Source organism: Psammomys obesus, unplaced genomic scaffold, assembly GCF_907164565.1.
Source record: "Psammomys obesus unplaced genomic scaffold, mPsaObe1.curated_primary_1811, whole genome shotgun sequence".
Lineage (NCBI taxonomy): Eukaryota > Metazoa > Chordata > Mammalia > Rodentia > Muridae > Psammomys > Psammomys obesus.
The window spans coordinates 545,364-555,924 of NW_026596155.1; the positions used below are offsets into that span (position 1 = coordinate 545,364).

The following is a 10,561-nucleotide window of genomic DNA, read 5'->3' on the forward strand; positions in this document are numbered from 1 at the left end:
GGCTTCAGAGGAGCATGCTGAGCTGTGCAGATTCATGAAACCAGGAGTCTATGCAAGGTATGGAACCTTCCTTGTTAAAAAGAAATGAGTCACAATAAGGCTCCGAACTTCCGAAGCTCCCATGCAGATGAGGGCTCTGAAACATGAGCTTCTTAGTTGTGTGATACATTTATTGTCCTTCAGTTATTTATTTGGCTACCTAGAGGATAGATAGATAGATAGATAGATAGATAGATAGATAGATAGATAGATAGATAGAGTGGTAGATAGATGATAAAGATGATAGATACATGATTGATTGATAGATAGATATAAACAATAGAGAGATAGATTGATTAATAGATGAGAGAGAAAAAGAGAGAGAGAAAGTTTCAGGCATTTACAGCTAAAAGAATATGCAAAAATACTGTTGAACAGCAAATAATGCAAAAGTGAAGAAACCCTGAATTCACAGAGAAAGGGGAGACAGGACAGATGCTGTCACTGGAATTGAAAAAGGGTAGATATGACCAAAATGGCTTTCCTAATTTCACTATGAAATGGGGCAAATGGAGGCATTCTAAAAGCAAATGCTTAAGGGGAAAACACTGAGGACTGCTCTGTGGGTCCGTGCCTCCTGCAGGGTGGGAAGGAGACCCAGGGAGATTAACTTGGTGCAATAAGATGAGGACAGGACTGAGACTCAGGAGAGTAGCACGTGGCATGATAAGATGAGGAGTTCTGAGAGGGATGATGAAGAGCTGTGCGAAGGTGCTTATTGCAGTCTTACCCTGGAAAGCCTGTGGGATCCTCCAAACATAGTTAAAGTAATCCCCCAATAACAGGTCCCAGAAGAGAGGGACTGTCCTCATCTCTCTGAGGGAGAGACAGGGAGCTCTGAGGATGTCTATGCAAAGCGCCCATTGTGGTATCTTTGACTTCTATGACTAGAATGGTCCCAGACACACTGGCAAAGTGGGGTGTTGTGGAGGTCCTGCTTAGTGGGCAGTGCTGAGGAATGGCAGAGGATCACAGGTAGAGCACCTAAGCGGCACACGGGAGAGAGTTCACCACAGTACCTGTCATGCGGTGTCAGGGACCGTGAAAAGAAGGCACTTTCTGAATAAAACTGTGCTTTGAGAAACACCATGAATACTAAGAAACTCGACTTCTATCTCTGTCATCTATGGCTGAATACCAATATATTGACCCAACCGTAGCCCTTACGTAACACCTCATGATTTTTGTGAGTCAGAAACCTGGTCTGATCTGAGGAGCATGGCCCACATGTCAGTGTGCTTTGCCAAGGACAGGTAAAAAGCTGAGACCAGCAGCTCAGTCTCCAAGTGGGTTTCCTAGTTAGGGGAACAGGGGCCATCTCTGACATGAACTCAGTGGCTGGCTCTTTGATCACCTTCTCCTGAGGTTGGGGGGAGGGGGCAGCCTTACCAGGCCACAGAGGAAGACAATGCAGCCAGTCCTGATGAGACCTGATAGACTAGGATCACATGGAAGGGGAGGATGACCTCCCCTATCAGTGGACTGGGGGAGGGGCATGGGAGGAGATGAGGGAGGGAAGGTGGGATTGGGAGGGGATGAGGGAGGGGGCTACAGCTGGGATACAAAGTGAATAAATTGTAATAAATAAAATAAAATGATGGCATTAAAAAAAAAAAAAGGAAGCTGAGACTGTTGCAACTGGCAAACAGTGTCTTTGTTGGCATAACAGTCTATGACAAGTGGTTCAGGGCTCCCGAAACAAATGTTCCAAGAGAGGGAAGTTAAAATTCTGTGACCCGGATCCAGAAGAAGTCTGGGACAGCACTTGTACTTTACTCACTTGGTCAATCAGGTCAGTGAGGACAGCCCAGATGTGAGGACAGAAATGAGGCCACAGTCAATAAGAACAGCAAAGACCTCACAGCCTCTTTGCCACAATGTTCCTACCTAGAGAAACTTAAGGTGTGGTCCCCTATAGCTAAATAGTATCACTTGGGATACATCTGATGTCTGTGCGGCTCTGGTCCTGAGTAGGATGTTTCTTTCTGCTGCCAAATGTTTCATCTGGATATCGGTCTTAATGACACATCTTGGATAGCCAATGGGAGAATTCTAGACTTTTCACATTCTAAATGCTGGCTTTCCCTAGAAAATCTTTACCTATGGAATGAGTCCAGCTGACATCTTTTAAAGTTTCAGCTGAAGTCCCCCATTTGGAAGACCCGTCCTGTTCTGAATAGGAGGAAAAGACTCCCCACCACCTCTCTGGGTCTGTGACAATAAACTACAGTGTAAAGGAAAGACCTGGAGAGCGCTTACTGCCAAGATGGTTTCACAAGTGTGAATTATTAACGGCCAGAGTTATTACACCATCTCTGCCTTGGGGTGTTTCAAGAAACCAATGGTTTCTGACATCGTTGTCAGAGGTGTTAGGAGACTCAGGTGACTAGATGCTCTTGTCTGTGGCTTGTGGAAAAGGCTGTCCTTTGCCCTGTTTTCTAGATGAAGAAATGACCTGACCAAGGTCTCTGGGTGGTTGGAGGGCAGTTCCAGTCTGCAGTTCCAACTCTATCCCCTACCAACCGCTCTTTCAAGAGTGCTGCTTTGAGCAAGCTTGTAGATTCGGAGAAAAACTTTCATCATCTCACATCCGTGGCACAAAATTGAGTTGCCAAGTATAATTCCACACAAATAAAATTTTGTCTCTCTCTGCATCTTTCGTCCAGAGTTTCATCTGGTCTTTCTGAAAACAGAGTCTGCATTTGTGGAGACAGCACACCGCGTCTGAATGTCTCAAAAGAAATGATGTTTCACTTATCCCAGAATAAATGGTGCTCACTACCCTGAGCAAAGACAGCATGCTCTTTATTTTCAAAGGACTTTGCAAGCATCAGCAAATTAAGCCTTCCCGAGTCTTCAGCATGGCAGTTGTTTCCACAGCATCTCTGATTTCCTAGTACGGTCCTTCAGTTCTTTATACAAATCAGCACGTTCAAATAAGAACCTACAGACCATGAAATTATTCCCATCAATGCGACACAGTACAGTGACCTTGGCGAGTCAGCATACCCTGCAACTTATCTAAAGGGCGAAGAACACACTGGAACCATCTCCTGCCTTTTAATATGAGACACGCAAATACTTAGCAATGGCTTACTATCATCCTTGGTGGTTTTTATATCATGTTAAACATTTAAATTTGAAATAAAGAAAAGGGATACTGCATTTTTCGATGACTTTAAATTAACATTCACTGAGAAAATAAAATATCTTGAACTATCATCAATCACAGATATATTTTCTATGTTCCCTCTAAATATACTGTTTATTTACTCTAAATTTATCTTATTTTTTGCTCCTAATTTCATATAGGAAACATTTTTATTTAAATTTTTATTCTTTGAGAATTTCCTGTTTGGGCACTATGCACCACTTTCCACGCCTTCCTCTTCCTCTTCAATGACCTTTATTTTTTATCAAAAAATAATAGTTAAAATATACCTTAGAGAAAAGTTTGTCTGGGGCTTATGAAATATATAGGGTTACCACTGGTTTCCTAATAAAACAACTTCTGATGGAGCAGAACTGGAGGTCTCCTGTTCTCATTGTAAATGGAAACAGGCAGGATCTCTCTTTGTAGGAATAAAATGAGGGAAGAACTGCAGAGCGTTTGCCCATTCAGATGTGTGCGACAAAAAAAAAAAAAATGGCAGTCACTTCTAGAGCGGACAGCCTCCAACTGGTGTTTGTGAACTCACCGTAATCTCCCCAGGGAAGCCTCTGTGGTCACTGACGCTGTCTCCTCATTTGCAGGTCCAGACAGCATGAAGGCTGCGCTCTTCTTCCTGTACGTCCTGGGGACTGCAGCTGCCATCCCGGTAAACGTTCTTCCTTCTGTTTCATCTCTCCCCTCTTGACTCTGTATTTGGGAGGAAACATTCTTGAGATGCTGAGGCAGGGGGATCCACCTCAAGCTCCAGACAAGCCTAAGAAGACCCAGTCCCAAACAAAGACAGACCCCTCCCCGCCAAAAAAAACATAGTTCTTCTAGGATGGCTCTGGACACTTTTTAATTCCAATTACATTCTTTATTGCCCAAGAAGTAAGTGCATAAGTAAAAGGAAAACGATCAAAATAATAGACTTTAAAAAATATTTTTCCGGGGAGCTGGAGAGATGGCTCAGAGGTTAGGAACACTGGCTGTTCTTCCAAAGGTCCGGAGTTCAATTCCCGGCAACCTCATGGTGGCTCACACCATCTATAGTGAGATCTGGTATGTAGGCAGAATGTTGTATGAATAATAAAAATCTTTAAAAAAAATATTTTTCCAAACAATAAGGGAAATGTTGACTATCATCTTCTTAGATAGAGTGCACTCCAAACAAATGGCCAGAGAAAAATAAATTAACTTATAGATCTGTAAAAAAATGTGTGTGTATAAAACCTGTATAGTGAAGTCATTGTCCTCCAATATTGGTCCTTCAAGACCAAGTGCATGCTATCCGATTCCCAGACTGAGACTCTGTCCTGATAATCTAGAATAATAAAAGCAGGGATCAGGGTAGTGACACTGTAAATGCTGCGGTAATCACAGAATGGCTGCCGCCTCGTCTCTGGACTGTCCAAGCAAGTGCGCTCCAAGGAGGCATGACTGGAGCGCTTTCTTCTTCACGGTCACTCACACTCATCCCTCCACCAGCTACAACTAACAAAGCCACTACAGTCTGCATCCCAGGAGAGCCTGTCTCGGCCTCAGCCCTATAGGAAGGTTTCATTTTAAAACAGATACACAGCCTTGGGGTCATTCCCGATGCCCCACAGACGACCTATGTCACCTTTCATTAAACCGTCTGTGACATCTCTTCTTCACCCAATGGAAGAACCAAACTCCTCTAAACAGACAAGCGATTGTCCCGTCCTTTCTTGTCTAAGATTCTGTCCTTGCTTTTTAGATGAATGGGAGCTGGTTCCAGAGAGCTGTATCAGCAAAATCAAACCCCAGGCTGCCCTGATCGAGCAGTTCAGAGGAAGAAAAACGAGCATGGCAAACACTAAGAATCATGCCTAACTCGTGGGGTAGTCCAGTTTCGTTTCACATTGTATTCTGAAATTAGAAAAGCAGAACGAACTAGCAGAACAGAGTTCCCACAGAATCGTTGCTTTCTGCTGAAAATATGTTTTTCCTTTGGAGTGGTCACCGTTTCCGCTTTGTAAACAGACACCCAGAGTCTTTTAACCAAATGTTTGATGACACGCCCACATGTAGACTCAAGCCAGATGTTTCCTTTCTGGGGCAGTTTATTATACGAAGACCCAGCCAGATGCTCAAAGCTAAGGAACTTCACAAAACCAGCTAGTTTAGAATCCTGTACCATTTTTCAACCCTGCTTTAATTCTTCTGGCAACTAGTAGTTTCTGTGAGTTTGGGAGATTCCAAGAAGACTATCAGAAGGCCATGAGAAATGATGATAGACGTGGGCATGATGATGAAATAGGTTTCAATGACCAAATACTTCTGGAGGAAAACAAGCTGCCAGGCTAGTGTGCACTTCTTGGGGGTTGGAAGAACATGGAGGTGTGGGAGAGAGAAGGGAAGGAGGGCAGGCATTCATCAGCAAGCCTATCTGTCTCCCGTGACACCCTGTGGAAGAGGGGACCTACCCAAATGGGCTCTATTCTTTTTCCTTCTCTTCCCTTCAGCTTCTCTCAAGACATTTTCAGTGTTAATCCTCTTACCTGAGAAGGAGGTTAGATGTAAAACAGTACCCAAATCATCCCAGACCCTGCATCCCCCTGGCCCATTTTACAGACACTAAGGCACTGCAGGAGCTGCTGGTGGGGGAGAAGGCTCCAAATGGAGTCTGAACCCACGGGACCTCCACCTACGAGAACCGCAAACACCCGCTCCAGACACTGACGGTTCGTGTGATGGAGCGTCCCTGGCAGGAAGAGTAATTCTAACTCGGAAGCTCTTTGAAATTTACAAAACAGTTTATGTCTGTGACTCTGTGTGTTTCTGCTCACCTCGCCAGAGGAAGTGGAAAGGATACAGGCCCCATAGAGACCAAAGCAGCCAAGGCTTGAAGGGAGATTCCCTCAAAGTCCACTCACTCAACCTTCTTACTGTGCATTACTACCCAGCTCTTCACTGATGCCTCCAATCTTGTTCCAAGTCATTGCTCACACTGACATCAGTCTCCGTAGCTTCTGCTCCCCACAGGCTCCATGCCCTGTCCCATACAATCTTTGAATTAGTTCTAAATTGGATCGCTTTTTAGTCAAAGATGGCGTGATGGATGTTGATGCCATTAGGGCCCAGAAAATAAATGTTTAGCAAAATTGTATAATCTTTCCTGCTAATTATCTGTGAGAACTTAAAGGCAGTCCAAGTGCTGTACAATGAAATATTCCAGGATTAATTTTGTTTGCCTCCAATTTTGTGTTAAATAATGCTCAGAGAATATAAAATACAAATATTTTTGTCAAAGTTTGAAAATTCTGAAAGTCAAAAATAATCATTATTGAAATATTTTGAGCCAGTCTTTGCATATATAACCTTTCATAAATTTGACTCTAATTCTTTCAGGTAATGGTAAATTTCAGGCATTTGCTTGTCAGCTAGAAAATTCTAGAGAATATCATTCATTAATGTTATCAGTAAAGACCTCAGTACTAGTGATAACGACAAGAAGAACTTGTATTTTTTTTCAGTTGGCACTGATGTGTTAGTAACATAAAATCTTCACTTTTTCAGACAAATGCAAGGTTTCTCTCTGGTCATTCCAACCCAGCTACTGCAACACCAGTAATCCCCAACAATGCTACAGTCCCCGTCGTGGAGGCCGAAGCTGCAGCAGACATAGAAAGCAATCCCACCGAGAAGGTAAAAATAACCACCATATCAATGTCATCCTTTCCCTTTCTCTAGAGTATTCAGTATCAAAAGCAGGCTTGCAAGTTTAATATATCCATTTCGCAGTTTATTTTTGTAAGTACAGTAATCACGCAAACTATCGCTAAACCCTAGAAGCTATGGTGACTGATAGCATGCTCCGAGCAGTGAAGTGCTGGATTACCATTTCATTTTACAAAATTCAAGTTCAGACTAAACCTGTGCTTTACAGCACAAATATATTCCTATGATAACGTACGAAGAAAAAGAAGGAGCAACGTTTAATGTTAGCTTTGCAGTGGGAAGTAAGGATTCCGTGTCATTTGTTTCAAGAATGAACTTTTGTTCTTTTAAGGCTGAAAAACCTTCAGCCCTGAATTCAGAAGAGGAAACCCATGAACAGTCAACAGAACAGGACAAAACCTACAGCCACGAGGTGCAGCTGAAGGATGAGGAGGAAGGTGATGGAGATTTAAGTGTGAACACAGAATATTCACCAACGGAAGAAACGCTGGATCTACAAGAAGGTACAAGTGAGCCTCAACAGCAGATGCTCCTGGGGAGCAACGGTTTCTCTGCCACTGCTTCTAGTTCCTCTGTGGATTCTAACCAACAGGAAAACAGCACAAAGGAGAGCCCGGCGCAGCCTGAAAGCGACTCCCACCAGCAACAGAACAAGAGCAGTAAGCATAACCAAAACTTAATGGGCGAAGAAAGCCAGAAGCGAGATCCAAGCACTCCCAGTGAAGAAGAGGAAGAAGAGGAAGAGCCAGCAGACGCTGGTGCCCCCAGTGAGAACCAAGAAGGAGGAGAGGAATCGCCCAAGGAGCAGCCTGCCAGCAAGCCAGAGGGACCCCGTGACCAAGCTGATGAAAAGTTAGAGGAGCCCAGTCAGCCGACTCAGATGAGTGAGATGCCGAAGAATGGATCTGAGCAAGGAAACCAAGGGCAAGTGGGTGACGCTAATGCAGAAGGGGAGAATGGCAAGACAGAGAGCAGCAAGAAGAGTCAACATGCAGAGTGGCAGGGCCAAGAAGAGGAGGCTTCCCTGGAAGCTTTTGGTAACCAGAAGAACAAGGATGAACAGACTGCTTCTGTGGAACCTACCGATGATGGTGCCTTCATGCCTAGGAATCACGGAGCCAGGGATGATGGGGGCGCTGAGGACTCTAAGCATAGCGGAACTGATGACTATTTCATTCCAAGCCAGGAACTCCTCGAGGCTGAAAGAATGCATTCTCTTTCCTATTACCTCAAATATGGTGAGGAAACAACAGATGGGAATGAGAACGCAGATAAAAGTGAGGCTCCAGACGACCAAGGGGTGAGATTATTTACGATGATGCTTGTCTAATCCATTAGCCAACTGCCCTGTATCCTCTCCCACTCTACCCTGCATGTGCAGCAGCACATTGCTAAGATACAGATGGGCTGAGCATCCCTCATCTGAAGTGACTGGGACCAAAAGCATGGTGATTTTGTTTGGGAATTTGGAAAGTGCAAACACATAATGAGATATGTTGAAAATAGAATCTACGTTTAAGCACAAAATGTATTCATTTTACAAACACTCTCTACGTGTGTATGCACAGCTTAAGCGTAATTTTATACAATATTCTTAATGCGTCTGCATTCTAGTTGTGACCTGTCACATGAGGTCATGTGTCAAATCTTTGTTTTTGGTGCCATGTCAGCACTCAATAAGTAGTCGGATTTTGGAGAATTTCATATTTCAAGTGCTCAGATGATGGATTCTCACCTTGCACAAATGCGTAATTTTCTGCCTGTCTACATCGTTAGCCTGGGAGCTCCCATTAGAAACAGACCTTTGGTGTGAGTGACAGTTATTTGAGAAGTACAAAAAAAACAACCACATAGAAATGTAAGCGTTACATACGGAAGGAAAAGAGTCTAACAAAAATAACCTCATTAAATTAACAAAATAATGGGGCTGGAGAGATGGCTCAGAGGTTCAGAGCATTGGTTGCTCTTCCAGAGACCTTGAGTTCAATTCCCAGCAACCACATGGTGGCTCCCAACCATCTATGCGATCTCGTGACCTCTTCTGTCATGCAGGCATACATGTAGACAGAACACAGTATAGATAATAAGTATTTTTAAAATTCATAAAATAATAGCCAACAACAACAAAACCTTCCACAGACTAGTCCATCTGGGAGCAAGGACGCTGGCACACTGATTTTGTCTGGGACTTTCCAGAGACGTACTCCCAACATATCCAGTCTGTTCTTTGAACAGGCCAAGTACATTTCTATCGTTTATCAAGCTCCGAAATGTAGATAATAGGGTTAAAAATCCCTCGAGCTGCCAAGTGGAGGTGGAATACAGCTTTGATCCCAGCACTGGAAGGCAGAGGCAGGTAGATCTCTAAGTTCAAGGAGAGCCTGGTCTACAGAGTGAATTCCAGGACTCAGAGAAGCCCTGTCTCTGAAATAGATAGATGATAGATAGATAGATAGATAGATAGATAGATAGATAGATAGATAGATAGATAGATAGATGGATGGATGGATGATCCTAGCTGGAAAGTTCTGACAGAACTAAAGAATTGGAACACTGGCAGCTGTGATTCTACTGTCTTGAAAGCTAGGGCCCTGCTAGTCCTGCTAGTCCAGCTGAGATAATGTCCATCGGAATTCCTCCAAAATAATCAGAGAGCCAGCAGTGTTTGTTAAACTAACCACAAAAATTAAAGAACTGCTTTGTTAAGCAAACACATGCCCAGATGAAAATCTGGAAGTTGCAGTGGAGAGAAAGGGAAGTCTGTTTTGATTTGGTGGATTAATCACCTGGGACTTCCAGGCAAATTCCCAGCAGCACCCTAAGAGGAACTGATGCTATTTGGGGTGACAAGTAATCTCAAGCCCTGAGACCTCTCCTGCCATTCTAAAATAGGAAGCTTCTCATACCTCAAAACCTACTGAGAAAGTTCTGTCCACACCTCCACATCAGCAACTGATGGACTCCCATTCTCATGACAGAATCCCAAGATGTTTTATGGGAATGGTGCTTTCCCAACTCTGAAGGGATGGTCTTACCTCACATGGAGTGATTCTTGCTCCATGGGTTACCATCTAACTCTGCAGTTGCAGTGGGTTCCCTATTGAGATCTGAGCATGCGTGGCTTTATGGAGGTGTGCATGGGTCCTTGGAGCTATGCACAGGTCTGTGGAGGTATGCATGGCTCTGTGGAGGTCTGCACAGCTCTGTAATGGTATGCACAGCTCGTGGAGGTGTGCATGATTCTGTGGGGGTGTGCATGGGTCTGTGGAAGTATAACGGTATGCACAGCTCTGTGAAGATATGCACAGTAAGACAAAAAGCAACCCATTGCTCTCTTGATAGCACCAAAATTTTGCTCTTGTTTCAAAGGCCAAGAAAGCTGAGAGCTCATCAAATGCTGGACCCTCAGATGAGGGCAACTCCAGAGGGCACAGTGCTGGTGAGTAGACACTGAGCTGTGACAGGGCCAGGGAGGGCTGGAGTCTGCCATTTGGGCTAGCATCCCTCTTCCATGATTCAGAAATCCACACTCTAGCCTCCCCAAGGAAATGTTCCATAAAGCGATGGTACTTTGTGTGTGTGCGTGTGCGTGTGCATGTGCGCGTGCTCGTGCGCTCCAGTGTGTGTGTGTGTGTGTGTGTGTGTGTGTGTGTGTGTGTGTGTGTG

The 10,561-nt window shown here is 44.1% G+C and overlaps 1 protein-coding gene across 1 annotated transcript in view; it reads left to right on the plus strand.

Moving 5' to 3' along the window:
• Positions 1-10,561, plus strand: part of Sparcl1 (SPARC like 1) — a 29,931-nt gene that overhangs the window by 10,441 nt on the left and 8,929 nt on the right. The window contains exons 2-5 of the mRNA XM_055594586.1: positions 3,793-3,857; positions 6,734-6,862; positions 7,227-8,195; positions 10,265-10,334. Coding sequence (XP_055450561.1) covers positions 3,804-3,857; positions 6,734-6,862; positions 7,227-8,195; positions 10,265-10,334 — 1,222 coding nt within the window. The 5' untranslated portion in view covers positions 3,793-3,803. The remainder of the gene's footprint in view (positions 1-3,792; positions 3,858-6,733; positions 6,863-7,226; positions 8,196-10,264; positions 10,335-10,561) is intronic.